This window comes from Elgaria multicarinata, chromosome 4 (assembly GCF_023053635.1).
Source record: "Elgaria multicarinata webbii isolate HBS135686 ecotype San Diego chromosome 4, rElgMul1.1.pri, whole genome shotgun sequence".
Lineage (NCBI taxonomy): Eukaryota > Metazoa > Chordata > Lepidosauria > Squamata > Anguidae > Elgaria > Elgaria multicarinata.
In genome coordinates, this window is record NC_086174.1 from 78,886,641 (window position 1) to 78,905,407 (window position 18,767).

The 18,767-nt window shown below is 41.6% G+C and overlaps 1 protein-coding gene across 1 annotated transcript in view; it reads right to left on the reverse strand.

Annotated features, from left to right (window-relative positions):
• Window positions 1-18,767, reverse strand: part of ARFGEF3 (ARFGEF family member 3) — a 74,921-nt gene that overhangs the window by 26,120 nt on the left and 30,034 nt on the right. The window contains exons 8-18 of the mRNA XM_063124610.1: window positions 18,546-18,624; window positions 14,180-14,284; window positions 11,603-11,927; window positions 10,413-10,525; window positions 8,230-9,140; window positions 6,346-6,512; window positions 5,571-5,736; window positions 4,523-4,630; window positions 2,866-3,081; window positions 2,549-2,659; window positions 1,013-1,163 (exon numbers count right to left, since the gene is read on the reverse strand). Of these exons, the coding sequence (XP_062980680.1) occupies window positions 1,013-1,163; window positions 2,549-2,659; window positions 2,866-3,081; window positions 4,523-4,630; window positions 5,571-5,736; window positions 6,346-6,512; window positions 8,230-9,140; window positions 10,413-10,525; window positions 11,603-11,927; window positions 14,180-14,284; window positions 18,546-18,624 (2,452 nt within the window). The remainder of the gene's footprint in view (window positions 1-1,012; window positions 1,164-2,548; window positions 2,660-2,865; window positions 3,082-4,522; window positions 4,631-5,570; window positions 5,737-6,345; window positions 6,513-8,229; window positions 9,141-10,412; window positions 10,526-11,602; window positions 11,928-14,179; window positions 14,285-18,545; window positions 18,625-18,767) is intronic.

Consider the following 18,767-nt stretch of genomic DNA (forward strand, 5'->3'; position numbering starts at 1 on the left):
GAGAGATAATATATAACTGTAAGGTAAAAACGGTCTTGTACTTAGTTTAAAAAAAGTCATTGCAAGTAGAAAAAAATTAAAATCAAGAGATGATGGTTTTCATTTATAATTTTAAACAAAGTGTTGGAATGCTAAAACAAACAGGGAAGATCACAATATGTAAAACCAGGTGTGAGGTAGGCAAGAGAAAATGAGGAAAAGCTTCCTATATTTTGTCCTATCCTTCTTCTCAAACTTTACAACATTTTGTTGTGGTTTCCTATTTGGGTGCACATCTATACGTGCACTCCCAAAATGTTGACATTTATGTTTACCTTCAACAAGGGCAAGCAAGTTGTGTCCCTCCAGATGGGAATTGTAGGGTTGGAATTGTAGGAAGAAAACATCCAGAGGGAGACAAGTTGGACACCCCTGGTCTAAGAGCAATTCCTACCATTGTTAGGGCTGCTGTGATGTTACAGAATGTTCATGAACATTCTCAGTGCTGTTGGGGAAAGGGCAACTCATGAACGTTGAAAGTGCAGATGCGACTGGTAATCTAAAAGACTGGGTTGGCCAGGAAAACCCCCTCAAAGAAGGTCTATCAGCAGGAGAAACTGGTGATTTGCACAGTTCTTTAATTCAGAGGTAACATATTGCTATCTACAGTTTATAGTATTAATTTTAAAGAGTTCGTTTATACACACATACACACAACACACACACACACACACATATTCATGCACGTATAATTCTTTGGTGACACAAAGAACAGGCCTGTTGAAACCATGTCCAGGAAAATATCACACACATACTGAGTTCCTGCCTAATGGTTACAAACTACCGCATAGTTGAGGAGTGAGTAATATTTTGTGTGCTTTTTGCACTAGGCACATGTTATTTGGTTACTTTTATGGAATTAGAAAAGACACATCAGCCTGCAATCAAAGGCTCTAATCAATTTCCATGAACACCGGGTGAGGCTACAGCCTCAAACTGGCTCAAACAGAAGATGAACACACAGTTTCCATACCTGAATACATGAGGCCAGCAGTCTTGATTGTGGCTTCCCATCTCCAGCCCCACATTGAGAATGGCATCCATGCACAAAACATGAGCTGTGTGGAGACACACCCCTTGCATTTTCCCCATCTGCTCCAGTTTCTGCTCCACTTTGTGTTTTACTGCACCGTGATAAATGTTAGAAAGAAAAGATCTCCTGTTATTTCTAAACGAAAGAGCTAGGGGTGTGGGTGGGTTTCAGCTTTCACCCTAAAGGAGTTTTAAAAACAACAATATATATTCAGCTTCTTTCAATTTGCATTTAGACTCTAGGACCTTTTCACGACTTCCCTGCACATGTTTACTGAATGGGGGCAGTGGGAGTGGGTGGGGAGAAGCAGGATTGCACATTGCTCCCCACCTCCACACATTCAGTGGAAAGTGTGACAGAGGCTGAATGCAGACTGGCTTTTCCATGTGACTGGAAACCCCAGCTGGGCAAGTTTCTTGATTGTGTGGAAGAATCTGCACACATGCAGTTCTATGCACCAAAATCCCCTTTCACACACATTCTGAGGAAAGTTCAGAAGCTGGGCAGGACCACTTCCTGTCCCCCTTTGACATGTTTCATTCAATGCCTGTTGTAAAGATGTGAAAGGAACTAGAGAGTTCAACACAAGGGAAATAACTAATTCCCACAGAACCTACACCATTACAAGCTGCAGTATATTTCCATTACTTGTTTTCAAACTAGTACACAGGTTGGAAAAGCCTTTAGTTTGATACAGCAAAGCCTTCAAGCAAACGGACACAACTGTCAGTTGAGCTCGCCCTCTTGTGGAAGGGGTCTGTCCACTCCATTCCCCTGAGGGGTCCCTGCCCCACAGCAGGGGAGAAGGGGAAGATGACTCTGTCCCTTAGCTGACTAAACTCTCTCGATTTCAAACTGTATAGCTATGTAATGACTAGGGAAGTCTGCCTGTAGCTATTGCAGGTTTCAACCACATGGACACATTAAACTTACTTTAAAATAATTAATGCATTTAAAAAACAAAATAACCTCAAGGTGCATAGCCCTAGGGTCCTGTTAGTCTGCATGCCGAGTTTCAGGCATCCAGAATTCACAGTCTTGATGCTATAGTTTTGACGGGTGGACAGACTGACAGACACACATCCTCTTTCATTGTTATTAGATGTTCTTGGTTGCAATGCTATGTAAACTTATTTGGGAACTTGTCCTCTTGAGGAACAGGGCTGTCCATTCCATTCCCCTGAGGGGGCCCTACTTATGCTAGGTAAATGTTGTAGTCCTTGTTTTGGGGATCCACCCCCAACTCTCAGGTGTGTGTAGGGTTTATGTCTTTGCTAAGACAGCCATTGTTGAGCTTCTTGTGTGTGGGTCTTTCCAGAGGACCCATACACAAAGGGAACAACCCTTACTATGGTCAATGCTGACAAAGGAAATGTTACGAAGCCTCTAATACCAATAGAACAAGGTAAAATGACCAACCTAGGGCACACACTCATTGCTGAAGTATGAACCAGTGAACATATTGTGGGGTTGTACCTTGAGCAATGGCATCACTGGGTTCTTGGGCCTCCCTTTCTTCTTTCTCCTCTTGAACACACGAAGCAGCAGCCATCTGCGCAAGGGCAGATGCACAATTAGCAGCAACCCCTACAACAAGAAACAAGCCAATTTTTAGTACAGAATTTCCATTTATCCCACCAGCCATGTACTTGCCAAACATTTGGTAGGGTGAAGGAAGAGATATAGGGGAAGATCACCTGTCCTACTCCACAAGAATGACATCCAGTTATCCTTGTGGGGGATTGGCACAAATTCAGTTAAAAACGCAGCCTATGTCAATGAATAAAGGATACCTAAAGCACAGCTGAGCCGGGCTGCCTTCCTCAGTCCATCCAGACTCATGCAGATGGCATCCTTCTCCTTCTGGTTTTGCTCCTTGATGCCCTCGGCTCCTAAGATGAATGCCAGTCCTTTGGAGCTCCCTGCCATGCGGCCAGTCAGAGGCGTTGATAAGGTGTCAATCAAATTCTTCCAACAACCAATTAGCAGGTATCGGGCAAAAGAGACACCTGAAGCATCAGAAAGGTGAAACAGAGAGTTGCTTAGAATCTTAGGAAACTCCACCATTACTCAGGGCCAAAGAACACATGCTACTAAAAGTGTCATTAGGAATGTCAGATTTCCCCAACCTCCTAAATTAACAATAGGCATGGGGATAGGACATTTTCTGGAGTAAGCATAAGGGCAGAAGGTTTAATCCTTTCTTCCCTTTCAAAGAAGACCCAGTCTCAAGAATGCCCCATTACCCCATTACTGTGTGCAACTAGCTGCAGCTGTTGTGCAGATAAAAACTTGATGATATTCTTGAACCTACTGCATATCAGGGACACATTTACACTCCCTGGTATTAACAGTGGACTCTTCAGATCACCAGATTTTCACAGCATTCTGAGCATATCAAAGGCAGATCAAAGCCTTTAGCAAAACAAGAGCTTTATGCACATCCTAACACTGAATGGGTTGGTGGGCAGAAGGTAGATCTGGATCTACTGGTAGATCTCTGGGTAATCTGCCATAGATCAGCAAGGATTTATTAAATCCATTTTTAACAATCGCAGCCATAAATAGCTCCTCCTCCTCTCTAATGAAGAGAGTTTGCAGTAACCAGGAGTGGATTTTGGTATGAAAGGTCTGTGAACTCCATACAGTTGTAGTCCTCAAGACAAAGTCCTGGGCTCAGACCTCTTTAATTCTAGGTTAAATTCTAAGTTAAATCTTTTGCACCAGGCTCCAGGGCAGAAATAATAATAATAATAATAATAATAATAATAATAATAATAATAATAATAATAATATATTTGTTACCCGCCTCTCCCTCTGGATCGAGACAGGGTACAACACAAACGCCAATGCCATAAAATACATATAATTGATTAAAACATTTAAAACTAATACATTATTAAAAGCAGCACAATATTAAAAGACATCTTAAAATTCAAGAAAAAGAAAGTAGATCCTGCAAGCCTGAAGTCTGCCCACGCTTCTAAGCCACATAGACAGAGTCAGGCATTAGGTCTGTTCTTGGCACAAACAACAAACAAGGCAGACACTGAAATAATGCTCTTGGCCATGTTACCAGTGAATTCAGTATTTGTTCAATCTACACTATTCTATATATATATTTAAAAAAATAACTCAGGAATTTAAACCCAAAATTAAAATTCTGTTCAAACATAAATATGACCCACGAAGTGAAGACATCTGATTTCTGAAATGCCTCAACAGCTAGCACAGGGACGAGAAAGGGGGCGGGTGGGTGGGGAAGGCCTGCCATCTGGCTTCTTCCGTTCGCATAAGTTTAATGCATGCCAGTGTGGGAGACACAGAAACAGCAAAGCTTTTCCTAACCACAAAACAGTCTACCTTAAAAACAGGAAGTTTAGGATGAGAACTAGATGTCTAAGTTATAGACAATTGTGGGTTATGCTACACACTATACAGATGCTTTACCTGCCATAACGGCATCATTTGGCTTCCTGGTTTGGCTGAGAGGAGACTGCGGAGATGCAGAAGCCATCAGTTGCCCGCCTATGGCACTGCTCCCCAGACCATCAATGTCTGCAAAGACAATCAGCATATTAATACGGGGAAAGGGAAAAAACCCCATCTAACGACCAATTCCCACATTCATGTATCTCTCAACGTCTCACCATTCTGACTCACAGCTGCATGTGTGAAATACCTCCGTGTAAAAAGTATGGTGTATGAAAGCCCTAGCAGTGGAATCTAGGGAGGTTGTGGGCTCTCCCACACTAGAGGCATTCAAGAGGCAGCTGGACAACCATCTGTCAGGGATGCTTTAGGGTGGATTCCTGCATTGAGCAGGGGGTTGGACTCGATGGCCTTGTAGCCCCTTCCAACTCTGCTATTCTATGATTCTATGATCTGTGTGATAATGGCCCATTCCAGTGAATGGTTTAGTTGCTATTTATTTATTCATTTATTTATTTATTTAATTAATTTTATTTCTATTCCACCTGCAAACACATTGTGTTGTCAAGGCAGCTTACAAGAATCACTAAAAGCAAACAACAAAAACATCAGGTTCAAATGAATGTGTTAAAAAGATTAAGAGGACTGGGGCAATACGGAAGATCTTCCCCTAGCATCTAAAAGACATTAAAACAGCTGTCAGAATTAATTAATTAATTAGAGAATCTGAGAGACAGAGTGGCACCACTGAGAAGGCCCTTTTCCTGATTGCTGCCCACCTGACCTGAGATAGTAGAGGCACCCTGAAGAGGATCTCAGAAGATGACCTCAGCACATAGGCACAACACATGTGTAATGTGGGGCCAGGAACTAGGGCCTTTCTGTATGATCAAACATAGAAGTCCCACCCATATCCTTCCCCTGGGGTGAGTATCTACTTAGAACAATTAATCCTAGGAGCTTGAATCTCACCCAGGATGCAACTTACACTGGTATAATGTTGACAATAGGGATTTATTTCTATACTGTCCTGTCATTCCAATGGGTATATTACCATGATACTGACCTGTTAGCATGGTGATAAGTGGAAGGCTGTGTTCTTCAGGGCTTCCCCAATATCCAGCCTCTCCAAGAAGATTTCTCTCCAGGACTTGATGGTAAAGCTCTTCAACCCAAGCTTGAGAAAAAACCATCAACACTCCACTGGACTGGACCTGCTTCATGAACTCCTTCTGCCAAGTGGAAGAGCAGAATTCAGCAAGTATGGTATAATGAGCTATGTTGCTTTTCCGCAGAGACCTCTAAACATAGATATGATCACAGGCGTACAACTGATGTGACAATAAAATTATTCAGATGCTTGTACAGAAACATCAGCATATCTCTCTTTCTGATGCAGTTCAGATATCAGACCAAATCAAGTCATTATGTACAAGAACAGCCATGACCCTCAGGCTTGGAGGCTTCCCCTCTTTCTTCTTGCTTTTGGGTTCTTAGCAAACCATAGTTTACTGCGTTGTTCGAACATGGCAAACTATGGTTTGTACTAATTGGAGAATAACTGGGTACAACATTTGCATTCATTTTCATTTTTAGACCAGTCATCCTATAACAGCTTTTCGGAATGTTTTTTGTGTGTGAAAATCTCCATTCTCCCCCCACCTTTGAAATCTCTGATCCAATTTCTACGATCCAAGCCCATGTGCCCAAACTTGCTTAAATATGAGCACTTCATATTCACTGAGCTATGAAACAAAGACTGTAAGAACTCAGGATGCTGCCAGTTGTGTGATGTTGATTTCAACAAAGAGACATTGCACTGCATCCCATATTCAACTCACCATTAACACAGGGCATTGGGCAGGCTTCTTTCGGTAGTAATCTGCATTAGACAGCTTCAGGTTGAGCAGAAGAGTATAATGAGAGACCATATAGAGACTGTCAGCATTCATCAGTGTCTGGAAGCTGAAGCTAGTATTTCCCTCAAATCCCGGAGAATGCATCAAACCTAACAAACAGATAAGAGATATAATAAGTGCTGTGCACCAGAAATCTAGTTTAGTGAATCAAGGTAAATTATTGATGTGTAAGTCACAATTTTGTAACATACAACTTCTCTTTCATGTTCAGGTCGGCCTATTTTGATAGACTGTTGCAGAGGAGGCAGGTAGCGCCGATGTCAGTGGGGCAGTTTATTGGCTCCGGGTTTCAGTCAGAACCAGTCAGAATTTGACTGAAATGCATGGTATGGAGTTCTGATTGGTTCTGACTGAAACCCAGAGCGGATTCACAGCCCCACTGACATTGGAGCCGCCACCACCCTCCACTGGACTGGTCTAGTGGGTAACAGGCTGGATTTGATTTGGAGAAGACCTGAAGCTTTAGGGGATGATGTTGATGAGTCTCTCTCTCCCACTTTCTCTCTATCTCACACACAGCTTAAAATTCCTCCCATGGCACAACCCTCATGTATCCTGTTCTGAGAAACTTGGAGGAAGGACAGGATACCAACGTGATAAACAAATGAAAAATCAATAGGTCTCTTGAAAGGGAAGCTCTCTCTACACACAGACATGATCTATACAGTAATGCCACACTGTTTTGTGCAAGCAAGGACACAAGTGCAAATCAGTACTGTTTTAAAATTTTATGGAATAAGGGAAATGTTGTAAAAGGGGAGGTAAAGGGGAGCCAAAGCCATCCCATCTGCCTGCCCTGCTGTGGACCATTCCACAACAATTCATCATGCTTGATGCTATACTAAGCTGAAGCCAGTTTTAACCCTGGAGTTGATGTGACTTTTTGTAGGACCTTTTCAGAACATTTCGTGAGATCTCCCAAACATTCAAAAGGCACAATTTTGCATACGTATCAGTTTACCATATTGTTCTGCACAACTAATTAGTAATGTATGGAACAGCTTGCTTCTGAAATCTGACTAACTAAGCACGAAAATTCAGTTTTTGTTTGAGCAGTCAAGTGTACTGAAACAATTGGTCTTCTGGGTGACAAGATAATTTCCTCTAAAAATGGGTTGGTGTTCTGCTTTTATTTATTTTTATTTAAAATGATTTCAAGGCCTCCTTTACGGGCAGAATATTTCATATCATATCCCATTGAAACCCACACGTTATATACTCTTATTGTCATACACAGCTTATAAATCTGTCACTGAGTTATTCTGGTGACTGAAAAGTCTTGTTAAAACTGTGGGATGTATCCAATGTTGGTCCTACTAGGAGCAGACCCATTGAAACGAATGGGACTTACATTAGAGTAACATTAGATAAAACCCTGGGCTTACTGAAGTAATATAATAGGTTGAGTTTGATGTGGAAATACTCATGGAAATGGGCTATGCAGGAAGGATCATTCCATATGGATTTTATAGGAACAATCCATGAGAAGGAGAAAGTTGGAATTTAATACTTTGTTTCTAGATCTTTCCTAAAAAATCCACAAGGGTTCGGATTTCTGATGTATTTTTTTCAGATAGATTCCTTTCATAGAACAAATATTTCCCTATCCCAATTTACTGCACTTCACAGTATTAATTCAAAGAGCTGAACATAGATTAGAATTCAGATTATCTCAAACATAATCAGAAACTATGTTTAATGAATAAAAGATGCTAATCAACAATGTTCTCTAGTAGGTATTTTTCAAAAGGATACACCAGGAATTCATTTAATACGGATGGTGAAGCAAATGTTCTGCCCACAAACCTGAACAAAAAGTTGAGGAGAAATTCTGGAGGGCCAGATCAACCTCTTCTACTTTAGGAAGAGCTATAAGCCGAGGGAGAAGAGTTTCGAGGGATTGGATAAACAACCTGGCACTGTGTTGATCTGCTTCTTGGTTCTTCAGCAGTTTCAAGGAAAGAGCAGCAGTTCGTAATGACTTGTGACCTGGACAGTCTCTTGGTGTCTGCTCTTCATCAGCCAATGAGCAGTTGTCTGAACCTATATCTGAAACATCTGACCTTCCAGAATCCTTCTCTGCTGCCATAGAATATTGGTCACAAGAGTCAAATTCAGTCCTCGAAAGATCCTGATCATCAACACTAAAATTACTCTCACTATATCTGGATCCACAAGAACGTGTCCTGCAGTCAACTGAAAGGAAATTTGTTATATCTGGATAAACAACTGTATGGCTCCGTTGAACAACATCTGGCTGGTCAATGGTTTCTGATTCTGGCTCCTTGTAATGAATTTCTTTGCCTGCTTGCCCAGCTGGCGACTGTAGAGAACTCTTACGAATTTCAGAATTGTCTTCTGGAGTCGTCTGTCCCATTTCACCTTCCAAGGTCGTCTGACCAGTATCAGTGGTAACGCTAATACTAATGTCAGGACTCTTTTCATTGCCTGCATCCCAGTGGGTAAGCTCTGATGACAGAATCCGTCTTTGCCACCGGAAATCAGCATCATTGATCTCCATGGAATCTCTACTGGACTCAGCCCCGTCCTTGAGCTCATCCAGGCGTCGAAGAAGCAGATGGACTTGCTCCTCATCCAGGCCTTTCCCTTGACTTAACTCATCTAGGGTTCCAAGCAGGGCACAGACACAAGACACGGAGGCATAGCAAGCTTCAATACCACCTCTGATGCAAGCTTCAGTCATCCCATCCAGGATACTACAATTAAAAAGAAAAAAGGGCAGAAATACACATTTTATTCTTCATTTTTTGCAGGGCTGTGCAAACTATAACATCCCTGTGCATCCTATAACATCCTATGAACAAGAACAGACAAAGATGCCCTCTTTGATAATGAGCTAGTCTTTAATTATTTCCAAATTTTAAAGACTGAAAATACCAAATAGGTTAACAAGATGCATGTGTCCCTACTGTGCCATTTATAAAGTATTTAAAATGTGATCCCTTGGACAGGTGAATGTTTTCAAGGTGCTGGTTTTAACCTATAAAGCCTTACACAGCTTGGGACCACAATACCTGACGGAACACCTCTTCTGACATGAACCTACCCATACACTATGCTCAACATCTAAGGTCCTCCTCTGGATGCCTACTCCAAGAGAAGCTCAGAGGACAGCAACAAGGGAGATGGCCTTTTCTGTGGTGGCCCCCCAATTATGGAACAATCTCTCTGATGAGGCCCACCTGGCGCCAACATTGTTATCTTTTCGGCGCCAGGTTAAGACTTTCCTTTTCTTCCAGGCATTTAACAGCATATGTTGAGTTTTAGCTGGCTCCAAAACGAGCTTTGGCCTGGCTGATTGTTTAAAAATTGTTTTAAACTTTAGCTGTTTTAATGTTTTTGTTTTAAAATTTTGTATATTTATTTTTAATGTTCAGTCTTTTTAATTTAATCTTTTTAATCTTTGTTAACCACCCAAAGAGCTTCGGATATGGGGGTGGTATATAAACGTAATATAATAACAATAACAATAACAATAACAACAATAATAATATAAACTGGAGCCTTAACTGCACCAGGCAGAAGGTACTACTTGGATTAAATAAGCCCTACTAATAGTTCTACCAGGCCTCACTCAGTCTCATGCCTCTCAGTCAAGCTCAAACTCTTTGCTCCAGCAAGTGATTTCAGCCCCCCTGTGTTGGAGAACACACTCCCCCTACGGCAAAGCTGGCCCTTTGGATTCATTCATTAAATTGAATGAATCCAAATTATTCAACTTAAGCATATGATAGATTTTACTGATGTCCAATTATTTTACAGTATTCTTCCATTTTCTGCTGTCCCGTTAAATGGTAAGGAAGATTATACATATGTAAATTAGAACTATGTAATGTCCAATGCATCCAGGAATTAAAAAAAAACAAGAAGAAAACATGCTGATTTGGAGAAACTCTAAGCGATAATCACAAAAGTGTGCACAGAATAATATATATATGGGAGGCTAAAATAAAGAAATGAAGGCATACAGTTTGAGAAGATCCAGATGGGACTTTCTTTTTGAAATGGACCTCTTTCTGGATTCTGGTTCAGTAGAGCAGGGACCCGCCAAGTCACAGAGACGCTGAGGACTGCCAAGTATCTGAACAGAATACAATTCAAGTCTGTATGAGATAACAAAAACTTCATGCAGCGCAAATAAATGCATAACTTTGGAACCATCTTTCTTTCTTTGCTAGGCTGATTTGTCTAAGGACACATGAGCTAATTGATGTTGCATCTACTGAAGCAAAGCAGATAGAGAGGTTTTCAGTTTTTACTAAGAGACCATGGTAGTTCTGGTTTAACATTTTCAAGATTTCAGTTGACCTGGAAATAACACTATGGGAAGAATTCAACCATGTCACGGCATTGGTGTTGCTGACCTTGCATTGCTAGTGCAATGTCAATAGCGCACATTGTGCTAGTGCTGGTTTACACTAGCAAAACTTCAAAAGCCCTGGCGCCATGAGACTGTTGGGTCCTTCCTATCATTTAGAATCTATTCCAAGTATTCAAGTGAACAGGATTGATCTGACACTGAACACCTGATTGGGAGGCTTCACCTGTGCATGAAGTAGCTACTAGTTTATGAACAGGGGTTTGCTGTAGAGACCACATTAAACTTCTATCAGCGTGCCTGTACTGGCAGCTTATGTGCTACAAGGCAGACTTGGCCCAGATAATAATAATAATAATAACAACAACAACAACAACAATAATAATTCTTAACCACCTCTCCCTCTGGATCGAGGCGGGGAACAACTGTGGGATGTCTCTGCTCATATGAGTCTCCATTCCTTGAGATCTGCAGGGTTAGCCCTGCTTTGCACCCCTTCTTTGCATGCTGTAAAACCTCATGGAGGTCAAAGGAGTAGGTTTGTTTTTTAATGGAAAAACCTGAGTTTTGAAGACAGACTGGTTCCCTGTTTGAATTCCAGTCAAAAGTGAAGATCTTTTAATTTCTCAGGTGTTTTAATTTGCATTGTTGGAAAGGATATTGCTGTTGATTTTGCTTGTTTTATTGCTTCTTTGATCATGGTGTTATTTTATTTTATTATTTTTCATTTGGAAAAGAAACCATTTGCAGCCTGCAAAGAAAATTCTGCTGCAGTGTTATCTGAGCGAACTTGAAAACCAAAACCAAAACCAAAGTGAACCCTCTCTGTGACTAGCTCACCTCTTTCATGATCTTGATGGCTTCTACTCTGTGCTGAGGTGGGGGATACAGAAGCATGCGGTGGTAAAGGGACTGCAGCACAGGCTTCATGGACTCCACTGATCCCACCAGTCGAACGAGTTCTGCAGCAATGTAATAGATGGTCCGGGCAACAGGACTACTGAGGGCAGGAGCAGTTGAAGAACAACCTGAGCCTCGTCCGTGATCAGAGACCCCTGACGAAGGGGAATCTGCCTCGTGGCAGGTGCTGCTGTGAGCAGAGGTGATTGTTTTGTCATGGAGAGGATTTCCCAAGATCACTATGAGGGCTGGGCACAGCTGCTTCCTGAAAAATAAAAGGGACACAAATAGGTGGTAATGAAAATAATCAATATACTAGTCTTCCATGCAAAAACAAATTACATGGATAAATGAGATGACTCTAACATGCTTTCTCCCCTGAAAATGCCTACGGAAATTCAAAAACAACAATGGAAGATGCGTCAGTAAAGAGAATGATGGCTACAGTTTTAGCACTTCAGCTACTAAATCTTATCTCGTGTATATTTTGGGAGTTTCTTTTGTCTATGTTCTAATCTAGACATGATATCTGAATCTGCAGACAGAGGTTTGGTCATCTTCCCCCAGGGGGATACACAAAGAGTACTAGCATGGGAGCTTTCCAATTTGCCTTTGGAAGGCTTGAAAGGGTGTTTTCACTCAAGGAATAGCTCATCAGGACAAAAATGTAACAGTTGCAGTTTTAGTATTCATTATATTTACTTTATTTGACATATGTTACTTTTTGTCCAAGGAGCCTAAGGAAGTGTACATGATTGCCCTCCTCTCCATTTTATCCTCACAACAACCCTGTGGGGTAGCTTAGGCTAAGAGTCAGCAACTGGCCCAAAGTCACCCAGTGAGTATCATGGCCAACTAGGGACTAGAACCTGGACCTCCCCAGTCCTAGTCCAACATTCTACACTGCACATAGATTGCAACCTGACAAAATGAATAATAACCACAAACTTGGACAAGAGAGCATATAACAAATATGAATGGAGTTATTATTGCCCACCAAAACTTAGGGAGATTACAACACGGTTCAACTTTAGAATGCTTTCACATGGTCATCCTGAAGACTTGTGTTAACGTTTTGCGCTTTGTTGAAGTTAGTCACTTTGCTTTTGTGTGTGTGTGGAGGGGGGAAGGGGGGACAAGAGCAGAAATTGCCATATCAGCACCCTTTCCTAGCATCCTTTCAGCTGGACCTCTGTGACAGAGTTGTCTAGAAGCTATTTTTGCCATGGGAATTGTGAGATGGGAGACAACAAAGAGGCATGCCAGGCAATCCATAGAATCATAGAATAGCAGAGTTGGAAGGGGCCTACAAGGCCATCGAGTCCAACCCCCTGCTCAATGCAGGAATCCACCCTAAAGCATCCCTGACAGATGGTTGTCCAGCTGCCTCCACAAAACCTTTATTAAGTAAATAGACATCTCTTCACACCTGAAGGGAGTGTGAATGCTAGGAGCTGTCCTCTAAGCTTAAATAGCCTAACAAAGCAAGGCAGTTGCCTATCAACTAAATAGACCGCTTCCCACCGGGCCCGGCAGGCTTTTACCAGATCCCTCCTTCAGAGAGGGTCTTCATGCCCCAACGTCTGCCATGTCACTAGTTTGGAGGACCACCTCCCACCTCCTGGACCCTGGGATCTATCAATTCTAGTGCTCCCTCCCCCTTCGAGAAAGACTGAATTCTCAGGGGAGGGGGAAGGTGGTCTCTGAGCCTGGGCCTCCTGTTCAATCATCTCCTGAGAAGATTCCTCCGTGACTCCTTGAGAGTCTTGGAGAATTTCCTCCCACACTTCCTGACTTGGCTGATCTTCTACTTCAGCCTCCAAGTCTGATTTGGAAACCACACCAGGGAGACTGAGCCTCATCCTGACAGCCGGGTAGTTTGGGTGTCTGTGGTAGGTGAGACTGGCTTTGAGATGGGGAAGCAGGGGCAATCTTGGCTGCATCAAAACGGGCTGGAGGTGCAAATTTTGTAGCCTTTCCTTTAAAACCAGGTGAATGTGACTCTTTCTCACCTTAGACTACTAAGTCCAACATGGGCTTTACACTAGTATATGTCAAATAACAAAACAGCAGCCTGAAACTGACATATAGAATATCATATAATACCCAGAGCATAAAAGTTATTCTTAAAGGCATGTATTTCTGTAATTATTTGCAAACTGTCCATCCATGGAGAACATCTTCTTTATATTGAGCTTCCAGACTATGGCATGTCTCAACACTATTATATAAACCAGAGGCTCAGCTGCTAAATTCAAGTCCTCTGCAGGCTCTTCCTCTCCCTCCTAAGTCACTGAAAGATTCCTGCTATGCTACATTGTCACTGGAGCACAGCAATAGGGCTTCCTCTGCTATCTTAAGAGTTCCATCCCTTGGGAGAAGTTCTCCCAAGTGATGGAACTTCTTCTCTTCTAAAAAATATTGTAGAGGACACACACTCTTTCAAATAGGAATGGTTTGGGTACATTTATAGGAGGCTGAATCTGTAACATGTTCCCTAAAAGTAAATCTACTTACCATATGAGGTCTGTGAATCCTTTATGGTGGTGCATAGTAGGAGAGGAACTGCTCAGCATTGAGAGAATGCATTCCAGGAAGAGAAGCTGCAATTGCTGATTCTCACTGGCAAATTGAAGCACAAATGTATAATGTTTATAGTTTGTTCCAAATAGAGACAACAAAAACAACAACAGCCACAGATGCTTATTCTTCCTCTTTCAATACCAAGAAAATGAAAGAGGAAAGCAGTTGAATGAAATTTCACCTGAGGAGAAAAATGTATTTCTTGTGAAAATGGAGGCAACACAGACACTATAAATCTGATTCATGTCATGTGATTGAAAAATGGCATGTTCCTCCCACTGAGTTCATAAAATGATACCAAGGATTTCATAGAATCATAAAATCATAGAATAGTAGAGTTGGAAGGGGCCTATAAGCCCATTGAGTCCAACCCCCTGCTCAATGCAGGAATCCATTTTAAAGTATACCTGACAAATCGTTGACCAGCTGCCTCCTGAAAGCCCCCACGACCTCCCTAGGTAACTGGTTCCATTGTCATACTGCTCTAACAATAAGGATTTTTTTTCCTGAGGTCCAGCTGGAATCTGGCTTCCTGTAACTTGAGCCCATTATTCTATGTCCTGTATCCTGGCCCTCCTTTCAAGTACTTAAACTTATGCTTAATTTTCTCTCACTGAAATCAATAGGCCTGAAATGTGCTTTAGGCCCTGCAAGTCATTTTTGTGGGCCCCGGTTGTGCTCTAGTCATGGGCAATTCTGCATTCATTAAAAAATGATAGTCTTGAATGGAGATATGCATTTCCGTACACATTAAAAATGCATCCAGGCAGCTCAGTGTAGCCCTGATTAAAATCTTGATGTACCTGGAGATGACATCCAGTTGTACAGCTGCCTTTATGGACAGTACGCAATACTGCCACACTGCTAATGAGAATATCCACTAGGGCAATGGGAAGATAGATCACACTGGTTAGTACAAGAGGAAATTAGGTAAAATTCTGCTTCCAGAATGGGGCAAGTCAGAAGGGAGTTCTGCTGACATGTTCCATTCCAGAAGTGGTAGTTTTGCCTACTTTTCCATTGCTCTTATGATCATTCCTGCTAGCGCAATGTGTTGCAAGCTGGCGGATTGCCAGCATTGGATACTGCTCAATATCAGCTATGTGCACAGGAGGCGACTTCTGAACATGGATCTTTCTTGATTGATTGGGGCAATGTTTTCAAGGTCATGTGAAAAATGATGCATCTTCATTCCTCCCTACTCTGCCTTCGGATTGCCAGCTTCACTTCACCCAAAAAAGGAGGGGGGGGGAAGGCCTGGCGCAAAAACAACAATGTGTGAAAATAATGATCTGGTTTAAAGATTAAAGCAAAAAGTTAACAAAATGAGCTGTTGCCTTCCTGCTCTGAGTATTGGACAGGGTGAATTTCTCCAATAGGCTTTTCCAAAGGTGAAAGGGTGCCAAAGTTGGAAGCATGGAGGGAGGAAAGCATTTCCCCCTCTAAATATCTAACCGAAGAACATTCATAATTAAGAAACCTAAGGCATACCCATGTTTCTCCAAATAAAACACAAAGACATTACTCTTTATTGTTAATTAAAAGGAAATAAACCCCAAAATTACACATTTGAGTCTTATTTAGACATATAGGAGCAATAAAACATGGTTAAGCAAGTATTTTTAGTCTTCTGAAATGTATTTCAGTATGCCTGAGTTTGATCTAATCCACTGAAGTTTGATGGGAAGCAGATAAATGGAAATATTTGTTGTTTTCTTCTTTTGTCAAGCCACTGTTTGTAAATGACATATTGCCATGGTGTCCAATCCTGATAGTTCATCTCCAGTAATTTAAAAGAATTACATGCTGAGCAAGAGGGAGATTTCCAAAGAAAATGCAATTGGGGAAACAAATTCTAAAATAATGGTTTGTCCTATGTACATGGATGGCCCTGGAGAGGAGCTGGGCAGTTAGACGCCTCAGCATCATGGACATTACTGTGTGACAGGCTGTTGGGGGAAGGGGAACCACTGAGCCTCCTCAGAATATCCTAGTTTGTTATTTATCGGTGCCCTAAAAGCCAAAGAGTGGATTTGCTTGGCTCTATCATAAGTTTGGCTTCAGCTTATGTTTTGGGGTTCCCTGCCCTCATAGATTTCTTTGGTTTCACTTTTGTTCTTCTTTAGTGTTTTGCTATTTTTTCACAGCTTTTCCAGGGTTCAACTGTACTGACCTGGTTCGCACATAATACTAACCCAGCATTTACTTAACCCTTATTCTGGGTTGTTGCGATGTGTGAATGCGGCTGCACTAACAAACCATGGTTTGTTATACATGAACAATGCAGAAAGAGAGCCCATGGTTTGTTTTGGGTTGTGTGTTGTAGATTCTGGATTGTTTAAACCATGGGTTGTTGTTAACTCAGATTTGTGGGTTGTTTAAGGGTTGCTTTGCCAGACGACAGAATTGGTATACAAGAGTGGTCAAAAAATCAGCAGCTCTACATGCCAGTACTACAGCACCGTAAACACATTTGGGATACAGAGAGGGAGTAGGAGAAGGAGGAGCAAAACAACCAACCAAGAGATTGAGAAAACAACCCACATTTTTTTTTGATCTGCCAGAAAAATCCTGAGTAGGGCAACAAACTATACATTAACCATGGGTTAAATAAACCATGAATTATTGTTATGCGTGAACCAGGCCGTTGTTTCCCTTGGGCACTCATGCAGTGAGCAGTGGGAATTCTTTAATTCTCCCTCACTTTGCCTGGTGGGAAAGAGACAGGATGCTTTGATCTATGCAGGCCAGCTTAGAAAGCATGCCAAAGTGTATCTAGCTTTCCTCTCCCCTTGCAGAGTGGGCACCAGGCATAGGGATTGAATTGCTGCCGAATTTTGGTGGTATGGCAACGACAAAAAAATCTGCTTTAAAACAAGTGAGGGGTCATGCACCTTGTTTCAATGCAAAGGCAAGCACACACTCCACACATGCCTTGTTTTAAAGTAAAAATCTCTCTCTCTCTCTCTCTCTCTCTGTGTGTGTGGGCCGGGGGGCTGCCATCATATTTCAGTGGCAGCAGGTTGAGGCCGATGGTGGGCTCTGGGGCTGGGAAATTGGCCCCTGGACCCTCTGAAGGTGCCCACCACTGCTCTAAAGGATGGAGACTGTCTGTCTGTCTTACAGGGAACCTCTGAACTATGACTCTGCTATTGCTACTAAAAAGCCAGAAGAGAAAATGAGCCATTCAAGAGAGCGACCTTGCAAATATTGCTCATCATGATAGTGAGCACTCTGCTGGCATAACAGGCAATACAGATTACTATTTCATATTAGTAATAACAAACAGCTACACTTGCAAGCCATTGTTGCAGCAATTAAGAATGTATACATAGATTCAATAGATGCAAACACTGCCACTGCTAATAAACTGCTTACAATGAAGAAGGAGACATATACCACTTGCATATAATTACTGTTATTTAGGTGTCCATGTAATTATGGTCCCTAAACTTAATAAAAGATACATTGGTAGTGATGATTACTGGTAAATAGGAGATGTCTAGTTTTTCAGTACACATAATCTATAGTTACCCAATATAATCCTCAATTAAATTTTCCATGATGCTGTTCCTGTACCACAGCATAGCACAGCAAGGGCTAATTCACTTAAATGTGTGCTAATTATTACTATAGAATAGAATATTCAAAGGAAAGAAAAGGAGCAAAAATAGCTGGCTTATTGTTGTCTCATTATAGAAGGAGAAGATTAAGTTGATGGTAACTGTTTACATGGAAAAAAATTTTTTTGAAAGGCAACAATGCAAAAAATGGTCTTGACCTAACCTTTTCGAAATCAGGCTGATAGAATTAAACAAAGGGCAAAAATGAACCCCACGATGGAGGTGCAGTTACACATCCTAGGCTAAAAACAGGAAGTCTAGAATTGTGTGCCTATAACCCCTGTTGCTCATGCCCTTGTCCACAGGCCTGCAGCTAGGAAACCAAATTTATGCCATTGAAAATTAGCATAAATTACTTTAATTTCCATTTTATATTCTGATTGCTAACGTTGACGGTTGTGTGAAACTTGTTGTTTTTCACATTTTTATCCCTGATGGGAAACAGCAAACTGGAGGAGTGTGGAGTGTGCAGGATGCATACATTTTGCCTTGACATCGTCTCCTATTTTGTTCTTGCTATAGCCCTTAAAAACAAAAATTAAGATTACCAGAATTCTGAAACAGACATCAGATGTTACAATATTAAATGATATTGTACACTAGAGAGAGTGACCCAAGCTAGGCACAGTGGTGGATTCCCCACCCCACCCCATTTATATTTAGAATAACTCACTAACCTGATGACTGACTGAAGTTTTTCACAGAGAACCGTGAAGACAGAGACAACATCATCACAAAGGGACTCTGTTGTAGCATCTGCAAGAGAGCAAGTGACACATATGAGCAGCAACAGGCATACTTACACCTAAGTACACCAAACATAAACATTTGCAGAAGACCATCTGGAAACTTCAGTTGGCATAAATAATATGCCAGTTAGTTACTGACTGGAACTAGTT